At 52.0% G+C, this 25,475-nt stretch overlaps 6 protein-coding genes across 7 annotated transcripts; 2 read left to right on the forward strand and 4 right to left on the reverse strand.

Annotated features, from left to right (window-relative positions):
• Positions 1-436: 436 nt before the first annotated feature.
• On the reverse strand, positions 437-4,065 carry NCU04164. Of its 2 annotated transcripts, none has more exons than XM_011396320.1 (5): positions 3,399-4,065; positions 3,034-3,136; positions 2,605-2,957; positions 2,042-2,545; positions 437-1,985 (listed from the first exon to the last, which is right to left on the reverse strand). In XM_011396320.1, exons 1-5 carry the CDS (start codon positions 3,448-3,450, stop codon positions 1,975-1,977), a joined length of 1,023 nt encoding a protein of 340 aa, XP_011394622.1. In that variant the 5' UTR covers positions 3,451-4,065; the 3' UTR covers positions 437-1,974. The 2 variants fall into 2 exon arrangements, with proteins under 2 accessions (XP_011394622.1, XP_011394621.1); XM_011396319.1 differs by having other exon boundaries at positions 1,443-1,985; positions 2,042-2,539; positions 3,399-3,972.
• Positions 4,066-4,450: 385 nt separating this feature from the next.
• On the reverse strand, positions 4,451-6,267 carry NCU04165 (low-temperature viability protein ltv1). Its single transcript, XM_955630.2, has 2 exons — positions 5,932-6,267; positions 4,451-5,858 (listed from the first exon to the last, which is right to left on the reverse strand). The coding sequence occupies exons 1-2, from the start codon at positions 5,949-5,951 to the stop codon at positions 4,625-4,627; spliced, it is 1,254 nt and encodes a 417-aa protein (XP_960723.1). The 5' UTR covers positions 5,952-6,267; the 3' UTR covers positions 4,451-4,624.
• Positions 6,268-6,454: 187 nt separating this feature from the next.
• On the forward strand, positions 6,455-9,109 carry NCU04166 (nucleolar GTP-binding protein 2). The gene is made up of 2 exons (XM_955631.2): positions 6,455-7,752; positions 7,816-9,109. Exons 1-2 carry the CDS (start codon positions 6,750-6,752, stop codon positions 8,772-8,774), a joined length of 1,962 nt encoding a protein of 653 aa, XP_960724.1. The 5' UTR covers positions 6,455-6,749; the 3' UTR covers positions 8,775-9,109.
• NCU04167 (hypothetical protein) lies at positions 9,058-13,792 on the reverse strand. Its single transcript, XM_955632.2, has 6 exons — positions 12,278-13,792; positions 12,202-12,217; positions 11,170-11,921; positions 10,702-11,093; positions 10,414-10,630; positions 9,058-10,341 (listed from the first exon to the last, which is right to left on the reverse strand). Exons 3-6 carry the CDS (start codon positions 11,918-11,920, stop codon positions 9,443-9,445), a joined length of 2,259 nt encoding a protein of 752 aa, XP_960725.2. The 5' UTR covers position 11,921; positions 12,202-12,217; positions 12,278-13,792; the 3' UTR covers positions 9,058-9,442.
• Positions 13,793-16,584: 2,792 nt separating this feature from the next.
• On the reverse strand, positions 16,585-19,063 carry NCU04168 (hypothetical protein). The gene is made up of 4 exons (XM_955633.2): positions 17,965-19,063; positions 17,561-17,906; positions 17,037-17,505; positions 16,585-16,956 (listed from the first exon to the last, which is right to left on the reverse strand). The coding sequence occupies exons 1-4, from the start codon at positions 18,379-18,381 to the stop codon at positions 16,800-16,802; spliced, it is 1,389 nt and encodes a 462-aa protein (XP_960726.1). The 5' UTR covers positions 18,382-19,063; the 3' UTR covers positions 16,585-16,799.
• Positions 19,064-20,984: 1,921 nt separating this feature from the next.
• On the forward strand, positions 20,985-23,093 carry NCU04169 (hypothetical protein). Its single transcript, XM_955634.3, has one exon. The coding sequence runs from the start codon at positions 21,524-21,526 to the stop codon at positions 22,742-22,744; it is 1,221 nt and encodes a 406-aa protein (XP_960727.1). The 5' UTR covers positions 20,985-21,523; the 3' UTR covers positions 22,745-23,093.
• The last annotated feature ends 2,382 nt before the right edge of the window (positions 23,094-25,475 follow it).

Raw genomic sequence — 25,475 nt, forward strand, 5'->3', positions numbered from 1 at the left:
GATGGTGTAGTGATGATGGTAGTGTGCCGGTGTAGTAAGGGATGATGAGTCTCGGCTAACGCGCGAGACAAGAAGGGATGAAAACACACAAGGTTATTGGATTGATTGGATCTGTCCAGGGAGATTGGAGGCAGCATTCACTGAGGACCAAGACAAGAGTGACTGAAAGCTAGGGAATCAGTTGCGTTTTTATTGAGCCCCCCCAGAGCTCGCACACACAAAGCATTGGGAACTTGCGATGCTTTTAGCACGGACTTCATGTCTTTGTTAACGCACGGGTGGTAGAGAAACGGTTTGGCCGAGCTTTCTGATGCTCTTGTTGGCGCTTCCCCTTTGTCTGAGATGGGTTTTTGAAAGAGACGTTACGTATGAAAGGCAGACTCGGATGTGCTTTTGCAGCAGGGAATCAACATGAAGGATAGTTTTCCATGGTATATTTTTACTTTACTTCGTCGACTGTCCGTGACCGGCTTCAAAGATCTTTTAAGTGATACCAAGTATAGACTGCGATTACCACCATTTATGAGGAATTCGCTTGGCTACCAGGTCGAGCCAAAGGCATCGTATAAGGTCTAGCAGAAGGCATACGACGAAGATAAAGAAATCGGAAGATACCAATGTGGTATCCCGAAGAATGATAATGAGAGAGCGGGAGAGCGTTCACTCAAGTAAACTTGCAAAAAAAAAAAAGAGAGCGGCTATGGAAAGAAAGTGTAGCCATCAGTTGCCAATCCTTGGTCAAGCGCAATGTTTCGTAACTCGCATGTTGCATAGTCGCTGAGGCTGTCTCCCGGGTCTTGGAAAACACCAGACGTTTGCCAAACCGCTGGTCTTTCTACGACCCTTGGACTTGGACGAATGGATTCTGTGATGGTCCTTTGCTGTTGCCTACGTGTCTGTTGCAAGTAACCGATGTCTCCTTCTTCAAACAAGCAACTCAACGATTCGCAGCGACAGGAGTGACGCATGCCTTGCCATCGGCCTTTTTCCTGTAATCATCGGAGCTCCAGCAGTACCCAGCAAAGCAAAGTAAATGTAACAAACTGATGGGGGATATGGAGAATAGCTGCTAGAAGCCAAAAAGACGCAGAAGGGCCGCATCGCGACCGGAAACGTACCTGAAAGCGTTTGAACGGGTGTTTGGCTTGACTGACAACACATCGGACGAGAAGCCTCGTGCTTGAAGAAATGCCATGTCCAACAAGGACTTAATCGGCGTCACCAGCAGGTTGCCATGCTGCGGTGCTTTGATGTCAAAGGGCCATGATGGTGATTATCGCGAGCGGATCAAACATGGTGTCAAGTCGCATGCTGTAACAATGGCGAGTGCAGACGTTCAAGGCGAGAGGTGGAGCTCGGCGAGGCTGAGGACGATTACATGCCGAATTTTGATTTGCTCCGGTGGGGTTGCACCTTTTGTTAAGAATGTTTGCCACTGATGTCTCAGGCATTGGCGTTCACGATTAAGATGCTGAAAAAGGTTGATGCGCTGGTATCATGCTTGCCGACTACGTAAAAGAAACCCGTCGAGATAGGATGCGCCAAGTCGTCACGATATTGCCGCTGGCCGTAAGAAGGCGAAAGAAAAATAATCGTACAAGCGCGGCTTTCATCCCCTTCGTTGTCTGATCCAAATAGGTGGAAAGAGGAAGAAGGGGTGACGGCCTAGACAATGTCGACCAACGGCTGACCGACCATGTTGCCCATACCATGTGAAGTCTGTCGAGTGTCGCAACCTCCAAAGTGGCTCATCTAGGTAGCCGTTCTGGTGCAAGGCGAACCGCCGGGACAGGGCCAATTACCCTCCAAATATCTGCCGTAACTCCAGCCGACGAATTTTAGGATATCCGATTTTGTTTCCATGCCAAGAGCGAAAAGAAAGAAACAAGCTAAAGGAAAACTGTGCTGCCGATGAAGCTGGAAGGACAGAGCCTCCTGGTGTTAATCAGATTGTGGAACCTAGATACCGTGATTCTAGCGGGTACCTGTTCAAGTCAGCAGGCATTCACCACAAGCAGGATTCAGACGTTCGAATATGTACCGTAGGGCTCGCGAGCCTCACGAGGAGCCGGCTCGCCGTAGCTGCTGGTACCGGGGGCAGCGTCGCGAGGAGGACGGGCATCACGGTCGCTGGGACGGTCGTAGCCGCGATCACGGTCGTAACCAGGAGCACGGCGCTCATCAGGACCACCGCGGCCGCTGCCACCATAGCGCTCGCCGCCACGATCATCACGGTAACGGTCGCCACCGCGACCATAGGCCTCATCAGCGCCACCACGCTCACGACGATCATAGCCGCGGTCCTCACCACGGTAGCTGCGGTCGTAGCCACGGTCCTCACGGTAGCTGTTGCGCTCATAGCCACGGTCGCCGCCGCCATAACCGCCGCTGCGGTCATAGCCTCTGTCGTAGCCACGGTCGTAGCCACGGTCATCACGGTAACCACCGCCACGGTAGCCACGGTAAGAGTCATCACGACCACCGCCATAGCCGCCGCCGAAACCGCCACCGCGACGACCGTTGCGGTCATCAAAGCGGCCTTCGCCTGTGTTTCAGTGAATCAGTTCGAGACTTCTCCGGGGGGGAAACGCGGGGACAACTTACCTCTCTTGGGAGGACCGAAGTACTTGCCAGGAGTAGGGGTACGGGGACGAGCGCGACGAGCCATCTCGATGCTGAGAGTTCTGCCCTCGATAACCTCGCCCTGCAGGCCCTCCTTGGCAGCATTGGCCTGCTCAGGAGTCATCATCTTGACGAAACCGAAGCCACGAGACTCGCCGGTGTGGGGGTCCTTCATGATCTGGCACTTCTCAACCTCGCCGTACTTCTCGAAGAGGCGCGTAACCTCGGCCTCCTCCAGTCTGGGGTGAATGCCGGTGACAAAAAGGTTGGAGCCAGGGTTGCGAGCACCATCCTCCTCACCTCCCTTGGACTGACCCTCGTCCTTGGCAGGAGCACTGGTGTTGATGTCAGATGATTTCGTTTTTTTTTGGATGTTTGGACCGCATCAGGCGAGCTGGTGGCGGTGCTTACCGGTCGTTGCCGTTGGGAGACATGGAGCGACGACGCGAAGAGTCGTGGCCATCATCGCGACGCGGCGACGCACTACGGTCGCGGTCGTAGCGAGGGGCGTCCTCTAGATGAACCGGTCAGTTGCTGATGGAATATTGAGGTAGGCAAGCCGTAGATGGACAGAGAGATGGGTGTGTCGCGACGCGAGAGGTGTGGTGATGATGATGATGATGATGATGCAGACGAGGACAGGCTGAGGCTGAAGTCGCGAAGGCCATCATCGCTCATCTGCATCCGCGTCTGGTGCTGGCGCGGGTGCTAAATGCTGACGCAAAGGCCAGGCAGGGTAGAGAAAGGCGATGACGCAGTTGAGGGCGTGGACATACCATCGAAGCGATCGCCGTTGGCGTTTTCGTAGTCCATCGCAGTGGTGGCCATTTTTGATGATTGATTGGGGATGTGTAAAGTTGTCGATTGCGAAGGATTGGGGAAGTTGAGGATTTGGGGAAAATCCTTGGTGGGTATATGGGCAATGCGATCCAAGGAAGTTGGTCGAAGGTGCAAAAGTGGTCGAGGCGCAAAAGGCAAACGGGGAATTCAGTTCGTTGTGGTGTAGAAGGAAGCGGAACCACCAGGTTGAAAGTGGACGTGTGCTGTGCTGTGTGTGCTGTGGACGCGGGCGGGACGAAAAAAGTTCAATGGAGAACGGACAGGCAGGAAGGGGAGGGCGTGGATCGATGGGAAAGGCTGGAACGGCCAGGGAATGCACGGTTCCCTTTTAAAATTGATGTCGCAGAAATCAATGGTCCTCTCAGCTTCCCTTGTTTGCGTGTGCTGCAGGGACACTGTTTGCCAATTAAGAAAAAAGCAAAAGCGATGATCTTCAATGAGTAGTACGATTGATGTGCACGAGCTACCTTACTTGAGTTTATTGTTGGTGTTGTTCCTGTTGCAGTGGATTGATTGATGGTGAAGTGAAGGCGGAGAGCTTATTGAACAGGCACAAAAGTGGAAACTGAAGTCTGTCGCCAGTACAAGAAAGTCGAGACTGGCAACTGCACTGCACTGGTGGGCGGGCACGCGGCGTTCTCGTTGGGAGGAGGGCGATAAACTGAAGTGCGCCAAGGTTCGTGTGAGGCGACATGATGGCCTGTTGCTCTCTGCCTTTTCTGTCTGTCAATGACGGGCCACTCTTTTGCCAAGGCTCAGGCTAACAGGGCTGTTGGCAGTGGCAGAGACGACTGTTTTCGCAGAGCGATCCATGCTCTTGTCAAGTTGTCTCGAACTTTTTTCGCCAGCTCAGACCCGCTTTTCCCGCCCAGCCGCTCCCCGTCTCCGGCGAATGGGCACGCACTTGAATGAAGACGCTAAGCCTCTTTCGTCTCAAGCTTCCGGCCTCGCTGCTGGCACGTCAAAACAAAAATATGGGGTAGGTTATAGATAAGGCAAGATAGCATCACAGTGTACGTGATTATTGGGTGTGTTGAGTATTTATAGGTCGCAGTTCACAGGGGCACTCGGCGTCTTGTTCATTCATGACTTCAATTATCAAATCGCAATGCCCCCCTTTATGTTTTCCGTACCCCTAGACGCCCCAAGCACACTCACTTTTCTAGATAAACGAAGGACGGAGTCTGGCAGGTCCCAACCCCCTCCTGATCTCGTCCAGCTGCTCAAGGCCACTCTGGTACTTGCCCTTCTTCACCCTCTTCTTTCCGGCTGTCGAATGGTTCTCCAGGAACTCATCCAACATGCCATCAAAATCGGCCCTCACGTTGCCCTGGACGGTAGAGACAGCAGAAACACCCGAGACGGAACCCAAGTCGTCCATGTCAGCATTGTACTCCTCCTCCAGCTTCTCAAACCGCGCATCGAGGATGCTCAAGGCGTCCGTCCGTACAAGCGCCGAGGAGCTCATCGAGTACATGGAGGGGTTGGTCATGGCACCGGCTCTCTTCTTCTTGCGTCCCCCCATTGTTGTCGTTGTCCATATCGAGGACTGCATCTCTGATGGCGCCGCCGGGCCCTTGTTCTTCTTTTCCGCCTTCTTGTCTTGCTGGTACTGCTTGAACGCATCATACCAATCATCCGATGGCCCTGATCCCTCTCCTTCTTGCCCAGCACCTGTGTTGACAAGCTCGGGTACTTCGTCGTCCCCATCGTGCCTGTACTCCTTGCTAGCCTTCACTGTGTGGTCCGACTCCCAGCCGTCGTCATCAAACTCGTCGTAAGCCTCCTCGAAGTCGTGCTCATTGATCTCCTTTGCGTCCTTGGCCAGTTCCTGGAAAATGTCCTCCTCCTCGTTGTCCACGTAGGCCTCGTCCTCCAGGGCCTCTAGTACTTCGCGTAGGCGAGGGTCCATGTCTGGCTGGAAACCCGCAATGGCGTCAGGAACATCCTGTTGTGCTTGGTAGGTAAGTCTCTGGAGGTTCTTGTTGGGGAGGATCTCCTCGTCGAGCAGATCCTGGGCGTTGTTCTGGAGGTTGAGTTGCTTCAGGGCGTCCTCGAGGGTCGCCTTGCCCTTGCCCTTGTTCTGGTTTGCGACCGGTTTGGCCTCGACGAAAACAGCCTCTCCAGCTCCCGTGCCCAGATCACGCAAATGCTGCATGTAATCGTACTCGGTATCGTCGAAGTAGACGCCATAGTTGGCGGCCTCACCCTCGTTGTCACGGATGCTCATGGCATCGGAACCGAGTTCGGAGGCGAGGGCACTGAGGGTCGACGACTTGTGCGCATTGGGGCGCTGTGTAGGGTTCAGCACCATGGACGGCGCCGACTCATCGTGGATAAGGGGATCATTTTGCGGACGATGGACCAGCGTGAAGTGCGTCGCCGTCTTCTTATCACTAAACAAGGGAAGGCAAGTCAGCCACGAGGAAACAAGCGTGGGAGATTCTGGTTCAGTAGTAGGCTACTTACATCCACTTTCCCCTGGCCATCTTGACTGTGATACGGAGGACTTGTTCTTGCTATATGGATACGATGCTGCAAAATGACGGGTCGCAAAGCTTGAATGGTTCACAAAGTAATTCTAGGCCAAGTCCAGGGAGGTTATGGAAAGACAACAGAATCAGGTGACGGGAGTACGTCGAATTGGAAAAGCAGAAGCACCTCGCGTCTGGCACAAGTTAGGTACGACGGGAAGACTGCAATGCGTGGAAGACGACGGGATGTCCACGGCGGATGACCGATGGAAGGTAAAATTTTGGTGGAGCCAATCAAGGTTATCTTATCGGCTCAAGCGGGAAATGGACTGCTGGGCTCAGCTGTTAACAGTACCTGCCTCTATAGAAGTGTACTGTGTGGTGCAGGGTAAGTAAGTACTTAGCGATCAGCGGGTCAGAGTGCTGCCCCTGCCCTATCGTAGCGCGCAGTATCGATGTATCCCGCCCGTTACCGAATTGTAAGAATTTGCCCCTCCATCTCCAGTCCGCTGGGGAAATATCGAGGTCCATTATCGCAGATTTATCAGCAGGAAGTCCAGGGTCACTTTTTACACTAGCAATCAGCGAGTCGAAGGGAATTGCTGGAAACACCCACGCAACCTCTTGCCTGTTTTGCCTTTGTTTTTTCCGAGGCAGTTTTTGTCTCTAGAGTATTCGCTCATTTTATTGCGACAACTCGACAAAGATCAGTCGTCGCAAAGTGCCGTCGTTGAAATAATACGGGCGTCGAAGGAGGATTCACATTATACGAAAACCACACCAAGTACCGCGACCAGCAAGACAACCGCCAACATGGTTCTCGCAAAGTCCAAGAAGTCGGTCGGACTCGGCAACACGTTGATGAACGATAGGTTTGGCAAGGGAAAGGGATCCGACCGGAAGCGCGTCTCAGCAGTCACTCGTATCGACCATGCGACCGGCAAGGAATACATCACGAACGACAAGCAGGATGCTGCCTGGGTCAAGATGCGCTCCATCACCGAGCAGGGCGCTCTCGACGAGTTCTTGGCTACTGCCGAGCTGGCCGGAACCGACTTCACCGCCGAGAAGATGAACAACGTCAAGATCATCCACACCGACCAGCGCAACCCGTACCTCCTCTCCGCTAAGGAGGAGCAGGCAGTGCTTGGAAAGCAGAGGGCGAACAAGAGCCGTCTTACGGTACCCAGGAGGCCGCAATGGGACTCTACAACCACTCGTGATGAGCTCGACCAGAGGGAGCGCGAGAGCTTCCTCGAGTGGCGCAGAGGGTTGGCGGAACTCCAGGAGACCCAGGATCTGTTGATGACACCTTTCGAGCGCAACCTGGAGGTGTGGAGGCAACTGTGGAGAGTCATCGAGCGGTCCGACGTGATTGTCCAGATTGTCGACGCCAGAAACCCTCTCATGTTCCGTTCCGAAGACTTGGAAGTCTACGTGAAAGATGTCGATCCCAAGAAGCACAACCTTCTTTTGATTAACAAGGCCGATCTGATGACATACAAGCAAAGGAAAATGTGGGCGAACTACCTCAAGGGCGAGGGTATCGACTACAGGTTCTTCTCGGCTCAATTGGCCAAGGAGATGATCGAGGCGGGTGGATATGCCGATAGTGATGAGGATTCCGAGGATGAGAGTGACGCTGGCGAGGGTCCTTCCAAGCAGGAGGAGACCCCCAAGGCCGAGGAGAAGGCATCCGAGGAGAACGAGGAGGCCAAGGAGGAGGAGATCACCGAGCACAACGACCCAGACACGCACATCCTGCGAGTCGATGAGTTGGAGGACATTCTCTTGCAATATCAACCAGAGGGTCAAGGTAAGCTTCTCTTTGTCCATACAGAACTGCAACGAATCAACCACTAACCGTATCCTTTTGCAGATCGCAAGCTCCAGGTCGGTCTCGTCGGCTACCCCAACGTCGGTAAATCCTCCACCATCAACGCTCTCATTGGCGCCAAGAAGGTGTCCGTCTCCTCCACTCCCGGCAAGACCAAGCATTTCCAGACCATCCACCTAAGCGACAACGTCTTGCTTTGCGATTGTCCCGGTCTCGTCTTCCCCAACTTTGCCAACACCAAGGCCGAGCTCGTCTGCAACGGTGTCCTCCCCATCGACCAGCTGCGCGAGTACACTGGCCCTGCCGCCCTCGTCGCCCGCCGTATCCCTCAACCCTTTCTCGAGGCCGTGTACGGCATCAAGATCAAGACCAGGCCGCTTGAGGAAGGCGGCACCGGTATCCCCACCGCCGACGAGCTTCTCGACGCCTATGCCCGTCACCGCGGTTACATGACGCAAGGTCTCGGCCAGCCCGACCAGTCTCGTGCGGTCCGTTACATCCTCAAGGACTACGTCAACGGCAAGCTCCTCTACTGCGAGCCGCCTCCGGGCAGCGGCGTCGACGGCCCCGAGTTCAACGCCGAGCTCTACGACATGGCCCATCTGCCCGAGAACCGTCGTGTGGCGATGTTGTCGGCGCTCGAGGGTGCCGACATTGACGACACCGCCACGCTCACCTCGGAGATGACGGCGCTGGCGCTCCCGCAGGGCCAAAAGTCCAAGAAGCTCGACAAGGCCTTCTTCAAGTCCGGCGGCAACGGCGGCCACATTCAGCAGGCTTTCCACCAAAAGTACTCGCAGCAGGGCCAGGCGCAGAACATGGTGAAGCACATGAGCGGTCGCAAGCTGAGGGCGCTGATTGCGGCGGAGCAGGGCGTGAATGTCAAGGAGGTGCAGATGGAGATGGGCGGTAAGAAGCACTTTAAGGGTGGTATGGGGTTGAAGGGCGGTAAGGGCAAGAGGAGAGCGGGGAGGAGTGGAAACAATGATGACGATGATTGAGTGTATCGTGCTCTTTCTTTCTATGTTATCATCTTTTTCTTGGTACGGGGGTCTGGGTTTAGGATCATGTATGGGATTCGGTTCTGTTTGATTTGAGGTTGAATACCAATCGTTGTTCTGGCAGTAAAAGTATATTTGTCTGTGAAGTTAATCTGTCTCTATGGAGTGGAATGTCACGGCCAAAGAATAAGGGCTCCATCTACCGCCTGGATGGTGAATTTTCTCCGCTGTCAAGCAATCAACTCATTCAAAAAAGGCGTTGTGGAATTCGTATAACTGAATGGGCGTTGATGAAGTTACATTTGTAGTCGAAGGCATTAACTATATCCAATTACTCCCATCCCAATTCATATAGACGATCTAAGTGTGACTTGACAGATATGAAACCTTTCCTCCATCCAAATCAGTAAGTAATCTACAAGCATAAGCACAAAAGAATATCTAAATGGCCCTCCCTGTGTTCATCCTCCGCGACCTTTCTGCCGCTTATATAGACAAGTCAAGGGGAAAAAGAAGAAGAAGGAAAGGAAAAGACCGATGGGCGAAGAAATAACACACGCACAATACACACACGTAAGATACTCTTCTCTTGTTTCTCTTGTCCCGACCACACCTTCCCACCAGCTCCCTCCATCTTCTCTTTCTGTGACGACTGACCAACCTTTACATTAATAGTTGAAAACCATCAAACTGGGATTCAACACCAACGGAGTCAAAGCATGACTGATCAAATTGATCGCCAACGGCACAATGGCTGAGAAATCCTTAATCTCCCAGCCCTTGGGCGCCCAATTGCCCAGGTAGATCATGCCAGCCGCGACCAGAATGACAAACACGTACATCCACTTGAACGTCTTGAGGATCTTGGGAATCTCCTGAAAGAAGTTTGAGTTTTCTTTTTCCTTGCTTGTGGCGCCCCACTGCATGTCGATGTGGAAAAGATGGGCAAGCAAAGCCGTGGTGACGTGGAAGGAGAGTCCGCCAAAGAAAATGGTCATCATGGGCGTCCACTTGAAGTTTTCGCACAAACTGGAAAGGAGGCCGCGGTCGCCGGTGCGGTAGCGGAGGGCGGCCAGGGCAATGTGGCCCATGACGTTGAACACGACCACCAGCGAAATGAAGACTTCCCAGGAGGACATGTACGCGTGGTCGAGGGTGTCGATGAACCAGCCCACGAGGAAGTAGTTGAGCAGCGTGAGCATGAGGGCCGAGGCGAGGGCAAAGTACGAACACATGTAAGCGAAGATGGAAATCTTGGACGAGTACATGATGTTGCTGCCCAAATAAGTGTAGAAAAGAGGGGTGAAGGGGCCCTTGAAGATCCATCGGTGGAAAGGGTGGAAGATCATTTCCGACACGCCGTAAGCGTATTTTTGCCATCGGGCGATCTCGTCGTAGATCGTTAGGGAGACGCCCTCTTGGAATTGCGTGCCGTGGTAGGAGGCGATGCGCACGATGGAACCCTTGATTTGGAGACGTAAAGCGATGTCGAAGTCTTCGGACACATGCGATTCGGACCAGTAGGCCGTGTAGTCGTTGGGTTCAGGGACGCCGACGTCTTGGACGGCTTTTTTTTTCAAGAGAGTTAGTATGGTTGACTGGAGGAGAGAAAAGGAAAGAAAGAAAGAAAACGACGTACCTTGCCAGCGGAGGAAAGCGTTGTGGCCCACAAAGGGAGCGACTTCACCTGATCCGATGGAAAACCGAATGGCTGTGTAGACGAGGTTGGTAAAGAAGGTGATGCCATTCTCGAAGTAATCCCACGAGACTTGCATCACGCCGGTGGAGTGTTGGACGATGGCGACTTCAGGGGAGAGGAACAATTCGGCGGCGCCGTAGAGGAGACAGTCGACGGGCTGTAGCAAAAGCTGAATGTCAGTTGCGTTTCAACCACAAAAGAAAAGCAAAGCCAGAATGAAATACTCACCACACGGGTGTCAGAGTCAACAATCAAGATGTACTCGCCCATCCTGATGTTACCAGCCGCCTGAGCAAGCGGGTTCTCCTCGAGGACTCTTGCAAGCGCAGCCTCGTACATCTCCTCTTCCTCCTGCTGGTCGATAAGGTCGGTACCTTCGGCAGCAAACTTGGCATCCGCCATTTCCTGAAGGTACTTCTCGACCTTTTGGGAAATGTTAAGGGCAAAGTTCATGTTGGAGGCCTTCTTGAACTTGCCCTTGCGGACGAAGCCGTCGTCACCGTGCTTGGGGCGGGCGACCCAACCGATATTGTTGTCGTGGTAAAACTCGATGCGCTTCTGGGCTTCCTCTTCGGAGACGACGCGGAGGCCGTCATCGTTGACAAAGATCGATGCGGAGCCTTGTTACACACAGTTAGCTTCGGTTTCACTACCTGCAGTTCAACGGGGATGGGGACGCGGGAGGAGACTACTCACCACCATGACTCTCATAAAACGAAATAGCCGCCTGCAAACTCCGGACAGTCGGAATAATGACACTCTCCATGCCCTCCTTGTAAACCGGCATCTGGATTGTGATGTGCGGCGCCGCGAACCCGTCCATATACGCCCTTCTCAGACTCGGCTTGATGCACGAGTAGAACCTGGAGTTGGTATGCTGCCCGCCGATTGGGCCAAAAATCTGGAAAAAGTTCGAAAAGATGACCTGGAAGAAGAACAGACTGACGCACAGCAAGAACGGTACGCAAACAATTAGCGCCAGACGCGTATACGTCCCGTCGATGACGCACTCAATCAGCAGCTTCTGAATGTAGGTGCCACAGAGAAGGACGATGCCCAGGCACATGGCCATGCCGACAAAGAAGGCGCTGGTGCGCTGAACGGGCCGCTGGAGCGACTCCTTGGCGTCTACGGACTCATCCTTCTCGAGCTGTTCGGCGCTGTCGTTGGGGAGGGCGCCCATGTTCATGTTACCTAGCCCCGGGGTCAAAGGCTTTTCCGTCTTGTAAATGGAGGTGTTTGTGGAGAGAATAGAGCCTGGTCGCGATGGGACTTGCAGACGCCCGAAGGGCAGTTGACCTGTTCCCCAAACCATGGCTAGTAGCTTCTCCTCGATCCGGGCCGCGGTGGGCACGATTTGCAGCAGATCATCGTGCCACACGAGTAGGATGCCTTCTTGTCGGACCAAGCAAGCGTACTGAAACTTCTTGACGTTGGCGGGTACCATGCTGTTAAGCGAGTCAGCGATTTGGAGTTGAGAGCCGTCCATGAGCTTTAGTTCGCTTTGGTTGGGTCTGAGAGACACAAGGATGCCGTCGAGCATATCCGGCTTCATGGTGAAGGCGACGGCTAGGTTGAGTCTTTGCACACAGGCAACAACTTCCTGTGACAAGTCCTCTGGTTGTGTGACATATTGTCCCCGGGACTTCTTGTATAGCACTCCGTATCCATTTGGTGTTTTCTTGTTTTTGTCGGAGGGTATCCATCCGGCCTTGTCTATCTGCTTACTGAGGTACTGGATCATCTGGCAGTGAATTGAGTTAGTGCTTATATTCTTCCAACGTAAGTGTCCTTGATGACTTACTATCTTGAACCGGAACTCATCGGCATATGCCACCGGCGCGGACACCCCTGTCTGACCTGAAGCCACGGACAAAGCACTGCCTGTTGCGTTCTGATTGTAGAAAGACTCGGAGCCTTGGAGTCCCGCGGACGGAAGAGTGTCGACACCACTGGTGGGTCCATGTTGAAAATTGGAACGTAGTGGTGAGTTGAGAGGCGAAGGGAAACCTGACGGTGTAGAAGAAGGAATTCTCAAAGGAGGTAAAGGTCGTAGTGAAGAGACGTCTGATGGCGTAGCAGAAGGATTCCGAGAAGGAGGTAGAGGTCGTGGTAGAGGGTGGTCTGATGGTGTAGCAGAAGGATTCCTCGAAGGAGGTAGGGGTCGAAGTAGAGGGTAGTCTGATGGCGTACCCGAAGGATTCCTTGAAGGAGGCAGAGGCCGTAGAGGGAAGTGCGAGCCTGCCATTATGATAGCAGATCCTTGCCGAATCAGTGACGAGTGTCGATGATGATAGCTTCCTCGCACTTGCCCAAAAGTAGGTGAGGTGTGAGTTGTAAGAGATTACTATAATCCTCCGTCAGCTAATATAGAGAATGAAAGTGAAGTGTCTGAGGACAGCAGCGCGAAGTGAGGATATATTGATGAGAGAGGGGCGATGTGGAAGCAAACGAAAGAAGAAAAGAGCAGTGGGTGGTTTCGCTCATGACGGTATCGGCATCGCCTTCTGTCAACGCACCGGCTGGTCTGGCTCAATAGCCGTGATGCCGGGCTGGCTGACTTTTTCCATGGTTGGGGGGGTTTGCTAGGGGGCGATTTCCTATGATCTGGTATCAATGTCGCTTTACGATATCGCTTCCCTCTGCAATGTGAGACCGGGATTTGTTTTCTCGGCGTAGCAAAGCGAATATGGTAGCGATAGAGCAGTTCGGGCAGAGTTCCGTAGCAGCTCATAGGTAACTCTTCGGTAGCTGCCGGTCGAATCTCCATAGAAGCCGACCCAGTCCATCTCAGCCAATGAACCAGGGAGATCACAGCTTTGGTGATGTATTTTCTGCACATGTTATGTGCGAGACTAGAGCCCAGATCCCAGCTATCAGGGTTCAGAGCATCGCCGATCGTTCAAATTCTCACTTTGCGGAACCGCTGTCAAATCGAATGTGGCAAAAGCTCCTTGCTTGCAGCTTCTTTTCCATCCAAGGGATCGGACATGAGGTGCTGACAGGAAGGTTGTGCAAGTGCTCGTTTTTCTGTTGCTTTATCTCAAGCCATCCGCAATCCCCCACATGCTGCGAGGTTGGCATAGGCACGAAGCCGTCAACATGGTTGTCTCTTTGCTTCGGTAGCGCCTTACATTTGTGACATGAGGATAAGGACATGGCCGTGTTGTTCGTTCCATTATTGCCAATATGTTGTAGGACTTGGGCTGGAAGCCGGCCTCGCGTGGTTCAAGCGACGATAACAGGAGCAAAAGAACGGGCTAGACAACAACTTGACAAGGGACCACGCATGGAAAACAAACGCCTCTTTTGTTCAAGCGTTTGTTCTTCTCAGCTACCGACGAATCCCGTATGCTATACCTGTTGTAGAAAGTTTGCTCAAGGGAGTTGAGTATTTGCACAATTTCTGCCTCGAGTTGGTGGTGCTATTGGCCGAGATTGTGGCCGCGGTCCCGTCGTGATGATTGTAAATGATCAGGGGTAAAGAACGTGCTGAAGAGTGTTTGAAGCCGCCTCACAAGAGCGAGTTACCGAACTTGAATTCGCAAAGTATCTACCCGGCGTGGCCTGGGCAGTGAGTGCCCGCTGAGTAATCTTGTACCACTCAACAGATGAGTGACTCTGGGAGAGGAGGGAGGACAAGGGAGCATCCGGAACAGCGGGAGTATGGTGACATCCGCGCAGTCGGTACTGCTGTCAGAGTAGGTACTTTTGTGTTCTCATGGGGAATGTACCCCAGGGTCTTCCTGTCATCCTGAACGTCCCGTCACCTCTTTTCATTCGCAAACCGACGAATAATAGTGGAGAGCCACGAGATGGCGAAATTCGGTCCCTGCAGGTCCCAGGTCTGCCCTCACAGCGGATCTCCATCTGGGATGACCTAGTGAACACGTGTAGATGTAGTCCGCTTATCGAGCGCTGTTCTTGATGATGTAACTTTGTTCTTCAAGGTTTTTACATGGTTCTCAGGTACTGTAGTCGAGAGACCCTGTGAACTGCCTCGGCATCCAGACCCTCGACCCCTCCCCTCCCTTAAAAAACAAGGGGGAGTGATACCTAACCGACCCGAGCGACTGGAAGCGGGAGATCCAGCTTCGAATATGCGGTTGAGGAGGTGCCGAAGGTACTGAAGAACAAATACTATTCTTCTGGGACTAGCCATTTTCAGAAGCGTGAAGCTGCATGGTCGTGTTGCTCACAAACACCAGTGTTTGCATGTTTTTGCTTCCGGAATCCGGCAAAGGCTTTCAGTGAGAGAATGCTGATATCCTGAACAGCCGCAAGAGCAGCAAGAGCCGCTCGTATTGCAATTTCAACTTCAGGCACGCCTCTTCTCGTTCCTGCGTCAGGCCGTGTCGTCTTCGAAGCGCTGGAGTGTGTGGGTGACGGTTACGCAGTAAGTATAGTTGTGTTGTGGGTGCGGTTCGTGGCGATACACGTGTGTGGATGGGGTCACTGTTCCCACAGTAGTGTAAGTACCGAGACATTCTCAAAGTGGGTCTTCTGGGACAAAGTACCGGTACGTCTCCCCAGATGTCGCTCTGGGACAAAACATGGCAGACTTAGCGAGCAAGTAGTGCAGCTACAGCGGGTCGCAGTGCATCTCACACTAACACGATCTGGTCAGAACCTAAAGCCACATAAGGTTTCGCTTGGGATTCCCTGCTTCCCTTGTTAGCTGAAGATGGATGCACTGACGTTGAACGAAGCAACCCTCCTGGCCAGACTCCGGTGACAGACAGGGGTTCTATCGTTACCCGATCAATTGTGCTATCACTCGCTGTTATCGATTCTTTTCTTTTTCTATATCGTCTGATGTCGTGAATGCCTTACAGTGTGTGGAAATTGCGAATTCAGCCTGCGAACAATCATTGTTAGTCTGGACCTTTGGCGTTTGTTTGCATCTCCAGATGCTCTCCCCTTTGTCACTCTCAGAAGTTTGGTGCCATGACGGGCGATGACGATGGTACCATTGAAGTGTCGAATTTGCCGCCGAGGATCATCACTGAATATGAGAAGAATGTTCACGTGGATGTGAACCCTCATCTCACTCACCCGAGATCTTCGACCCTGGATGACGTGTTACACAAGAGTGACTGGTTGTGAGGGCGGCTGGCTGACAACTTCTTCCAGAGGGTCGAGCCGCAAGGAACGCGCTGAACCGCGTGGCGTCCATCCAGAACGTAAGCTGAGAGGAGGAAACGCAGTGACAAAATAGGGGGAGCATCCGATCCGCAGCACCCATTTGAGAGGGGGCGGATTCCTCATTTGCTGCAAATATCCTATGTGCTCGTGGCAATTCGCTCGGTGTGGGTGTGATGAAAGGTTGACGCCGTGTGCGTTTTGGTCTATGAGCGTGAGTGTCGGTCTGAAGACATTCCGATTGCTAATAGCAGCGCTTACTGTCGACGTTGACTGCTCGAGGCATTTGCGGTTGATAAGATTCAAAATGCTAACCAGCAACGGTGGTAAAATGCTGCTCTCGCTGCGATCCATGTGGTTGATCGAAAAGGGGGTTGTTTTGATCAGGTACAACGTAGAGAATAGGAAAGAATGATAAGAAAGGAAGAGGGATACTCGAATTGACCGAGTTCATTGGTGTTTATATCGGCCCCATCACATCGCCGTGGTCCCGAGTGTCAAAAAAAGACAACAATCGTCCAGTCCGTCGAGCAAGCCATCTCAATGCCCAGTTTCTTTGGACAAAATCGGCAGGCACGGGCAGATGAGACAAGGGACTGCTTCTTACCTGCTTTGCAAAGGGAAACTTTGGCAGTTGGTTGGTGTTGAGCTGGGTCGCGCTCCTGCCTAGGTAAATTGTTTGTTGCCAGGCGCCTTCACTCAACTGAGGTTGGGATGAATTCTCAGCAAAAGGACAAAAAGGGCAAAAAAGTCGGGTTAAGCATACAAGTTGCAGACCGTCATGGGATCGAAACCACACTCTCTCTGATAGCCGGCGATGGACTGACCGCTATACCAACTACCTCCTGAGGTGGACGTTACTGCTAGACCCCTCCCAGCCCCGACGGTAAATGGTGCTCCAAAGGTAATCTATATAAGGCCTACATAGAATGTTTAGCGACTGGCAAACCACCTGCGCATGTATGTATGCTTGACGCGAGATTTGTAATACATTGATGCGTACAAAATGTGCAGAACTCGCAGAGACTAGACTACAAAATCCACATACTCTAACCATACATTTAACCTTGATCCTGTTTCCACCCCATCACACGCATCGCACATTAATCCAGTTATTAGAGTTGTACAAACAGTCTAGGGTGTAATAGAAAAAAGAGAGAAAAAAAAACGTTCATGTCCTCTCCCTAGCAAGCACCCTGCCTCCACATCTTGACCGACTTCACCGTCATACCACGCTGATCACCCTCTCCCCAAGTCGGCAGCCACTGGTCGGCAGCCGACCAGAACGTCCACTGAGCGTTGGTCGCCGAGTCAAGCCAAGGTTTGTCTCCTTTGTTGTCGCTGTTCCATCGTCCATCTTGTTAGCAACTTTTCCTTCTTCACGTTTACCCATTGACTTGAAAGAAAAGGGGCCAACTTACGGAAACCACCCTATCCTACTCCCCACCGCCACATTCAAAATCAGGTAAAACGGCTGATCAAAAGGCGCGTTTCCCGTCGTGGAATCACTTCCCGCCCACGGATTTTCAAGAAGGGTATCGTTCTCCCTCATCTCCGCAAACTCACCCATTTTCCAGAGGTCGTCCTTAGCTTTGAACCCGACATGCATGATCTGCGTAAGCCGGTTGTCCATGTAAAAGTACATGTACTTCGCGTCCCACTCAAGGCCGAACGTGTGGAAGCTCTCGGAGAAATCGCTGCGCCTGAGACGCTTGGCCGATGTGGTCCGCCAGTAGGCATCTGTCGCGCCTGAAGGACCCCAGTGGAGGGAGCCGTAGTATAGGTTTCGTCCGCCGGGTGCATAGTCGTGCCCATTGCCGCGGGATTCCATGATGTCGATCTCGCCGGAGCGGGGCCACACGCCGTAAGTGGAGTCTTGGGGCATCATCCCTTGAATTTGCTGTTAGTACGATACGGGAAATGATAGGGGAAAAGTTAGGCTTACAGATGGCAGGCCACAACCAGTCTCCCTTGGGAAGCTTGGCGACAACTTCGACACGACCGTACCGGAGTGTCTTGGTGTCCTTGGTGATTAGGCGAGCGGACCGGACGGGTGGGATCATGGCACCCGTCTTTGGGTCGGAATGAGCGACGCAAGAGGCATTGGTTGTGCCCGTGCAAGACTTGTCTTTCCTCAAATCGAGCGTGTAGTTGGCATAGAGCTGGTCGGCAGTGATGTCCGTTGTCTCAGTCGTGAGAGTCGGGACAATATGAAGTCCTTCCCCGTCGACGTACGAGTTCTTGGAATCGGTGGTGGTCCAGTCAAAGGACCCTGTTCCGAAGCCATCGAGCTGATAAGGAGCAAGTGAGAATAGTGACTTTGCAAAGTAAAATAATATATTGACATACCGTCACCTGGTGCGACCAGACACTCGTATCCAGCGTCTTGAAGTCATCCTCGAACACCAGACATATCGGCCCAGTCTGGTACTGCTTGACGCCTGTATAGCAAAGAACAGCGGCACCCGCAAACCCGGCCAGACACCAGGCGGTAACGATCCAATTGTTCCACCTGGTCTTCTTCATGGCCGGGTCGGCGAGCCATGGCTTCTCGTACTCGCCTCGGAGCCGGTAACTCTTGAACTTTCTCTTGGCCGCCCTCGGTAGTGTTGCTGCCGACTGCCTCGAGGAAGTATAAATCGAGCCTGGCCGACTTGAATCCCACCCGGCGGCAGCACTGTTGACATCTAGTCCTCCTTCGCCGGTGCTGTGTGTCTCCCGGCTGCCGTACGAGGATATTATTTTTGTGGTGAGGTCGTTGGACATCTTGAAAGTGGTTTCGACGGCCCTCAAATGAACAAGAGTGTAAAGTAAAGAGTCAAAAGAACACTGTTATGTATATCATAGGATGGAGTCTCAAGTCCGAGGGAGAAAGGGATGGGGACAACGATCAAGTCTTACTTGTAACCGTTGAAGGGGCGAATTTTCTTCTAGATATTCCGCGGAGAATGCTGTAAAGATGATGATAACGCGGGATGTGTTGACTGTTGTTGCTTCTCTTCTCTATGATAGAACAGCCCTAGTGATAACAATGATAACGGCTGATGGGATAGAGGTAGCTCTAGGCACAACATCGCCTTCTCATGGAAAATCAGAAAAGTTCACCCGAAGCAAAGGCGTTGGTTTGACAAGCTGAGTAAAGCCCCAGTGCCCCAGTGCCCCAGTGCCCCAGTGTTCTGGGTCTCTTTCCGAACAAAATGCACCGCGTTATTGTCTAGGGTCGGGTTCGAGCCAAGCAATGTCTGTTCCGAAATCTCAGCCAGGCCGCCCACCCTGGAAGAGTGATTGTCGGCCCAGCCGGCCTGGACAAAATTCGCCCGTGGTTGATGCTCGATCCATCGAGTCGGGAAATGCCATGAGCTGCCAAGGTCGCGTGGCCTTCGTAGGTGACAGCGACACAGTAGGCCGATCATGATGGTTGCCGTCTTTCTATTGGTTCAAGTGATCGACCACACAGCCGGGGGATGCGCTACGTTACGGGATACTATCACTTACACTAATTACTAGCAAGCAATACCGCAGTTGGCAACTTTGCTCCGTCCATTTTCTGCTGTCTTCCGTACGGCAGGTAATCCACGGTGTGTGAATGGTCCAGACGGAATAAGCATATGTAGACGATGCCAAGATAATTGAGTCGTTGCATCAGTTGTGAACAAACAAAACGCTGGGACGTAAGTACCTAACGGGCGCTCCGGCTGTGGGTGGATCTTGTGGCGTCAATGAAAAAAGCTGAAGCATTACTTGGCGTACTAACTACATGTCAAGGTACATTGTCAAACACGACTGGACACAAGGTCGATCCGTAGTACCGATACACTGAACACTCAACTCTCTGCAAGCCACAGTTGGGGAGGAAGGTGGGGAATGGCCTTATTTTCTTTTGTCTTCCAATCATGCGCCTGCAAATGAAGTAGTTTGATCGTTTTTCTGTTAATCTTGGGTAGCAGCGATCGATTGAGTTTATGCAGGTACATTGGAAGCTACTTCACCTCTTGTTAGTCACCACCTTCCCTTCTTTCGATCACTCACCCATTTGACAACAGATCGTGCTTTCTACGTCTACTTGACATTGGCGCTTTTCATTTGTAGAAGAGCCCGAGGAATTGACAAATGGAAGGCGGTCGGTCAAGGATACCTTCATTTACCACTTCCACCGTAACAATGAATGGTTGGCTCTTTCCACTCCCCAGTGACCGTTCTTCTCACAACGACCAACAGTAATAAACTGACACTATCGTTTTGTGAAGTCGTCCATTCACATCTCATTCACACAGTACACCAGCAAATATTGAGTTGTCCCCTCAGTTCATTCACATTGCCGTGGCTTGACATCGACATCCGGATCTTCAACTGGGATTGGATCCCATACGAGCCTCTTTTCTCTATCCGCCTAGCAGGGCCACAATGGCAATGCCGCCATGGCTAATATTTTCTAGTAACAAGATCACGGTGCGAAACCAAAATGCCACAGCCTTTAGGGAAGTACGTCTCTGCCTTTTCTGCGTAATTTTGGACTCTAGGCTCTCTCAAGATTCAAGAAACCTATTACCTAGCCGCATAACATTGTGTTGGAGTGGGAAAGAAACTTTGGAAGGAAACATGTCTATCTCCATCTCTCTGTAGCTCTCTCGCCTCTGTTACATTTTCCATAAACCTGGACCCAAATTGGACTCCGGGGAAGCGGAAAATATCGGAGACCTGCATGAGTGGAACGTTTAACTGGAAGTTTCCGACCCAAAATAGCAGTGGGCGAGGGCTTGACGGCTAAACAGCTATCTACCTACTTAGCTCACTGCGCGAGAAAGAACACTTCTGTTTCCGTTGGGAGTCCTCCCTCTAGCCATCTTGTCTGGAATATCACCCATCACCCATGACAGATAAACATGAACATGGACATATGACATGATAGATGGCAGTTGAGGCTGGCTGACGGACACATCGTCTTCTTGACAACTCATGGAAAACCGCACCATTTCCATCCTCGTTTCCACGATCATGCTTGTCCAAGGCGGTAAGGGAGAAGAGTGTCCGGTGTCCAGAACACATAGAATCAACGCTAAGCCTCACGACATCTGACAGCTCAAGCCCACCACGTCCATGGCTGGTTACCCCGACATCTACAGTCAGCTACTGTGTGAACTGTGAATTACATTGAGCTGCAAAGGGCTGCAAAAGTCCGCTTTTGGGCATCTTGTCCCAGGCTCAGACTGCCTTTAGCTCGCTAGCTCGTATAGTGGGCGCCTCCTTCACGGACAGCTATCTCCTTTCAGTTGGGCACATCATGTTGTTGCTCATATTTTGTGGAACTATACAGTTTAGTTGTGATGCTCCTGCTTTTCCAATGCATGCATCGTGAGGGGGTGGTATGTGGCTGGTCATTTCCACAAAGCCGGTCCAGCCCAACGAGCGCCAACGAGCGCGGAGCCCTATTCCGGACTAGACGACGGTCACCTTCTCAACCTTAGTCGGTTATTCTCTTTCCTTTCTTTCTTCTCCATTGGAAAACACTGCCGAGCCGATAGTCGATGGATAGTAGTAAGCCACTTGCGGCTCCGAATTGGTCGGGTCGGTCGAGACCTCCGTATTCGCACCACCGGGCGGGCTCACTTACACCACTCAGTCACTCAGTCTCACTCGACCGCGTCTGATGGCGTTTGGATGGCTTGCGGGCAACTCGTTCCAAATCCAGTCATCGTGATCGATCTTTGTGGACATCAAGTTCCCTCTTCGTCTCTATAGTCTTCTCAAACTATAAGATCTTCCATCTTTCCCAACCTTCCCCCTCGAAAGTTAAAAAGCAATCCACTCAAGCCTTCAAGCAGCCTCATCACAAACCATCAAGGCATCTATCCTTCTTGAGCACACATCTTTCCTCCTTCTCCGACAACTCACTTGGCTGTTTTTCAAAATGGTTCGCAAGAACATCATCATTTCCTCCCTCTTCCTGGGCCTCGTCTCAGCCTCGCCGCTCCACCTGAAGCGCCAGGACCTGCCCATCGACAGCTATGACGAGTCCGTGGCTGCCGGTGCTGACTCCACCGACACCCCCCCTGTTGGCGACGCCGTTCCTCAGAACGTCGAGACCTTTGACTCCAACACCGTGGCCGCGGAAGTTGTGGCCACCGTTGTCGACACTCCCCCTGCTGTGGCTCAGGCCTCCGACGACACTCCTCCCGAGGTCATAACCGTCAACCTCTTGAAGCGCAGCAACGCGAACGTCGCTCGCGCCGACGGCCCGGCCACCTCGTGTATTGTCCGCACCTTCAATGGTCCGCAGGTGTCTCCCGATACTCCTGAGGCCTTCACCAGCTACGCGGATTTCGCTACCGCTGCCACCGACGCTGTCAAGGCGGCCAACGTCCCTTCCGGCTACGCGGCCGTGCCTAACTTTGTCAACCTCAATGCGGTGGCCCAGGACAAGTCCTACATCACCTACACGAGCTCCAAGCTGACCTCGTACGACCCCAAGAAGTGCGCCGCCATCTGCGACGCCACTGCCGGCTGCACCTCGTTCAACATTTACTACGAGCGCGTACCGCTCGAGATCAGCAAGGCCACCCAGGTGCCCAATGCCGCGCTCGGCTGCCCTGGCAATGCCGACGCCGCCTCGGCCACACTGATCAAGTGTGCCTTCTACGGCATGCCGCTCGTCGCCACCTCGGCCAAGTCGTTCTACCAGTACCAGGGCAAGGCCTTCAAGGTAGTCTATGCCGGCTCCACGGCCTTCACCAAGTCCAGCGGCCCCACGGTCGACGGCTTGCAGGGCCCCGTCACCTTTGGCGACGCCGCCATCAACGCGCCCGCGCCCGTCATCGACCACGGCTACCTCCGCACGCAGACCTTTGGCACCAACGTCCCCTTTGCCCCGGAACTCTGCGCCGCCAGCTGCAAGGCCCAGACCGAGTACAACGCGAAGCACGGCACCAACAAGGGCCAGGCCTGCATCTTCTTCAACGCCTTTGTCATTTACAAGAACGGCAAGGACGGCGTCTTCACTTGCAACTACTATGGTACCCCCTATGGTGTCAGCTACGCCAAGAACAGGGGCCAGTGGGACGACTCTGGCAACCATTGGACTATCTCCAACAGCTTTGGCTACTACGTTCCTGGCAACTATGTTGCCAAGTAAGGAAAGGGGGTGGGTGCGTGGTCATCCAAGGCCATGACTATGACCACTTGCTTTTCATGCTTTGAAGGGATGAGGGGATGAAGAAAACGGTTGAGAAAAAAAAATTGAATGGGTAATACTTGCTTGGATTCTTTAGCTCTCCCCGTCTTTTATAACCATTTGTGCTTGGCTGTACGAACAGTAAACACTTTTGTGGTTTGCTTTTTGTGCTTTAGTGCTTTAATAGTTAGTTCTAATACATAACAGTTGTTTGGGTACCTACATAAATTGTTGTGTCGTCAAGGTTAACTTTGCTTGTAATGCCACTGTTGTTGTCATTGATCGCCGCGCTTGAATGCCTATTTGGGAGTTATGTGAGTAGACTGATGACGGTGTTTTAGGACGAATCGAATGGTTTTGCCTTGGAGGTGTTGTTCCTGAGTGTCAAAAGATAGCACGACACTAAGGAGCTGGCTTCGAAGTCGCTTGACTCTGGAGAATGGTCGCCATGATTCGTTTCCTTCCAAAGTCAATTTCTCTTCATGCCTGTCACACTTTTCATCCCGAAATTCTCAGTTGCGTCCAGGATATTTGGAAAGAGCTTGACTTGCCGCACCGTCCCCAATGTCCTCATGCACCCTTTTTGACTTCACGCACCCTATTTCAGCTGTCATAATTACAAGCCGTTTTTACGTATAGATTCCCGTATTTCCAATACTCTAGAGATTCAAAATGCACCAAGTTATAAAGATATAGGAGTTATTGAATATAGCTAACTATAAAGTATAAGCACTTTACTGTTTATTATTGAATTAAGTACAATCAATTGAATAGGTATAAATGTAGTTATATAGCGATGCAGCTGCATAGAAATATAGCCTTGACTGTATAGTGATAGTAAAATCGTAAAGTTTCATTGACATACGATTGAATATTACATGACATTCTAAAAGTGGGTTTTACTATACAAAACGCGGGACTTTATATGTCAGCTGTCATCGTTTGGCATATGGGGAAAGAGGGGTGCGTGAAGTCAAAATAGGGTGCGAGAGGACATTGGGGGACGGTGCGGCAAGTTGAGCTCTTTGGAGTTGGCTATGTGATATCACCAAGGTGCCATTCTCCTGGAGCCATCTAATCTGGAACATAAACTACCAGATCTTTACCGATAATGTTTACATCATTGCTCCCTATAGTCTTCGGTTTCGTGTAGTCTGTCATGATGTCCTTTGCTATTGGCAAGAGGCAAAAGGTGAAGTTATGTTGATGTCTGCTCGGGAGGATCCGTGATCGTCATTGCAATTACCCAAGACGTGAGCATCTACCGATCTTTGGGCGCATGCCATTTCCCCAGTAGATCGATCAACGTGACGGATTGTTCCGACATGGAATAGTAGTGTATTGCCAAAATGGGCTTCTTCTGCGACTTCCTCGTGGCAAAGCAATCTGAATAACGTGCAAGTCAGAAACGAGGAAATACAACCAACTATAATCATTATCGTTCAATTCTCCACCATTGTAAAACCACGATAACGGTCAATCTCCCCATTGACACTTTGGAAATAATCATCACAGCGGTTGGGATAATGGATTGGTCATCCACTCATGGCCACTTGGTTACTTTTGAGCACTATCAGAGGCAATGGAGAATCGTAGTCACCCGCCTCAAAACACTCGGAAATGAGCAATGGTACAGAAAAGGAAAGAGAGCAATGGCTCGTTGACGGATTGGAAAGAGGGCAGCGGCAGAGTCGCGAATGGCCGTTATGATGCAGCAAGTGGGTGTGGACAGAGGGGAAAACTAATGCAGGAACGAACACTTTCTCAATCTCTTCCTCTGCTCACTGGACGAGCAGCGCCTTTGCTCTCTCGTACTACTGACGCCTCACGCCGTACGCCCACAGACTTCACGACGACTTGCGCAATGCGGGGGTAAAGAAAATAGTAATAGTAGTTTTGACCAGACTGGCTCAACTGGGAGTCGTTAAGCGAATGATATGCAAAAGGTCAAACGTCCGAAGTCTTTGTGACCGCTTTTTGCTTTTGTCAATTTTCTATAACGGGTTTTCGCAGTGTCGGCCGTCGGCGGTCGGGGACACGGGCTGGGCATTGGAAGGAAAAGAAGCCAAAAGAGAATCCGATGGTTAAACCGCTGCAAGGGGAAATGATGCAGAGACGCCACGCGCCACGACCCGTCAAACAGACAGGCGGTCCAGTGATGTTTGTGTGACTGGTACGTTGAGGCTGAGAGGAACGAGAATAGGCGGGACAACACTGCCCGACTTTGGTTTGTGTTTCGTTCGTTCAGTTAGATTGCTTGCCGTTGGGTTGGCTGGACAGGGTGGGTGGTGAGGGGTGCAGTGGTGACGGGAGTTGGTGGTGACTTAATTGTGGAAAGCGAGAAGTCGCGATACAAGGCAAGGATCAAGGAAAGCAGGGGGGGAAGACAACTGGGGTGTTGCGACGAAGCACAAAGTACCGGTACTTTACACCAGTACCGATGCTTAGTGCACTTACCCCTGCTATCTTCTGGGGTTTTGACAGGGCAGGCAGCCCCGAACCAGGCTAGTACGGTGGCCCAAGTGTGCCTTGGGTCGTTTATCCAAAAGTTCCAAAAACTTAAAGTCCAACCAGCTGCAGGCATTAGGCTTGCACTGGGGGGTGGAATCTTCCTTGTGCTAAGATAACCTTAATAAGCCGTCTCCTACAACGTCACCTCAACTCCCATCAACTCCCATCAACTCTCATTAAC

The sequence above is a fragment of the Neurospora crassa genome, linkage group V, assembly GCF_000182925.2.
Source record: "Neurospora crassa OR74A linkage group V, whole genome shotgun sequence".
NCBI lineage: Eukaryota > Fungi > Ascomycota > Sordariomycetes > Sordariales > Sordariaceae > Neurospora > Neurospora crassa.

Coding starts and splice junctions, on each gene's coding strand:
- NCU04168 (XM_955633.2), bottom strand. CDS start 18,381: ATGTCCAACGACCTCACCACAAAAATAATATCCTCGTACGGCAGCCGG. Junction 17,506..17,560: donor CTGGTTGTGGCCTGCCATCT/GTAAGCCTAACT, acceptor AGCAAATTCAAG/GGATGATGCCCCAAGACTCC. Junction 16,957..17,036: donor AGTAGGATAGGGTGGTTTCC/GTAAGTTGGCCC, acceptor ACGATGGAACAG/CGACAACAAAGGAGACAAAC.
- NCU04164 (XM_011396320.1), bottom strand. CDS start 3,450: ATGGCCACCACTGCGATGGACTACGAAAACGCCAACGGCGATCGCTTC. Junction 2,958..3,033: donor TCTCCCAACGGCAACGACCG/GTAAGCACCGCC, acceptor CATCAACACCAG/TGCTCCTGCCAAGGACGAGG. Junction 2,546..2,604: donor CTTCGGTCCTCCCAAGAGAG/GTAAGTTGTCCC, acceptor ACTGAAACACAG/GCGAAGGCCGCTTTGATGAC.
- NCU04166 (XM_955631.2), top strand. CDS start 6,750: ATGGTTCTCGCAAAGTCCAAGAAGTCGGTCGGACTCGGCAACACGTTG. Junction 7,753..7,815: donor ATATCAACCAGAGGGTCAAG/GTAAGCTTCTCT, acceptor ATCCTTTTGCAG/ATCGCAAGCTCCAGGTCGGT.
- NCU04169 (XM_955634.3), top strand. CDS start 21,524: ATGGTTCGCAAGAACATCATCATTTCCTCCCTCTTCCTGGGCCTCGTC.
- NCU04167 (XM_955632.2), bottom strand. CDS start 11,920: ATGGTACCCGCCAACGTCAAGAAGTTTCAGTACGCTTGCTTGGTCCGA. Junction 10,631..10,701: donor TTGACTCTGACACCCGTGTG/GTGAGTATTTCA, acceptor CTTTTGCTACAG/CCCGTCGACTGTCTCCTCTA. Junction 10,342..10,413: donor CGCTTTCCTCCGCTGGCAAG/GTACGTCGTTTT, acceptor TGAAAAAAAAAG/CCGTCCAAGACGTCGGCGTC.
- NCU04165 (XM_955630.2), bottom strand. CDS start 5,951: ATGGCCAGGGGAAAGTGGAT. Junction 5,859..5,931: donor ATGGCCAGGGGAAAGTGGAT/GTAAGTAGCCTA, acceptor TCCCTTGTTTAG/TGATAAGAAGACGGCGACGC.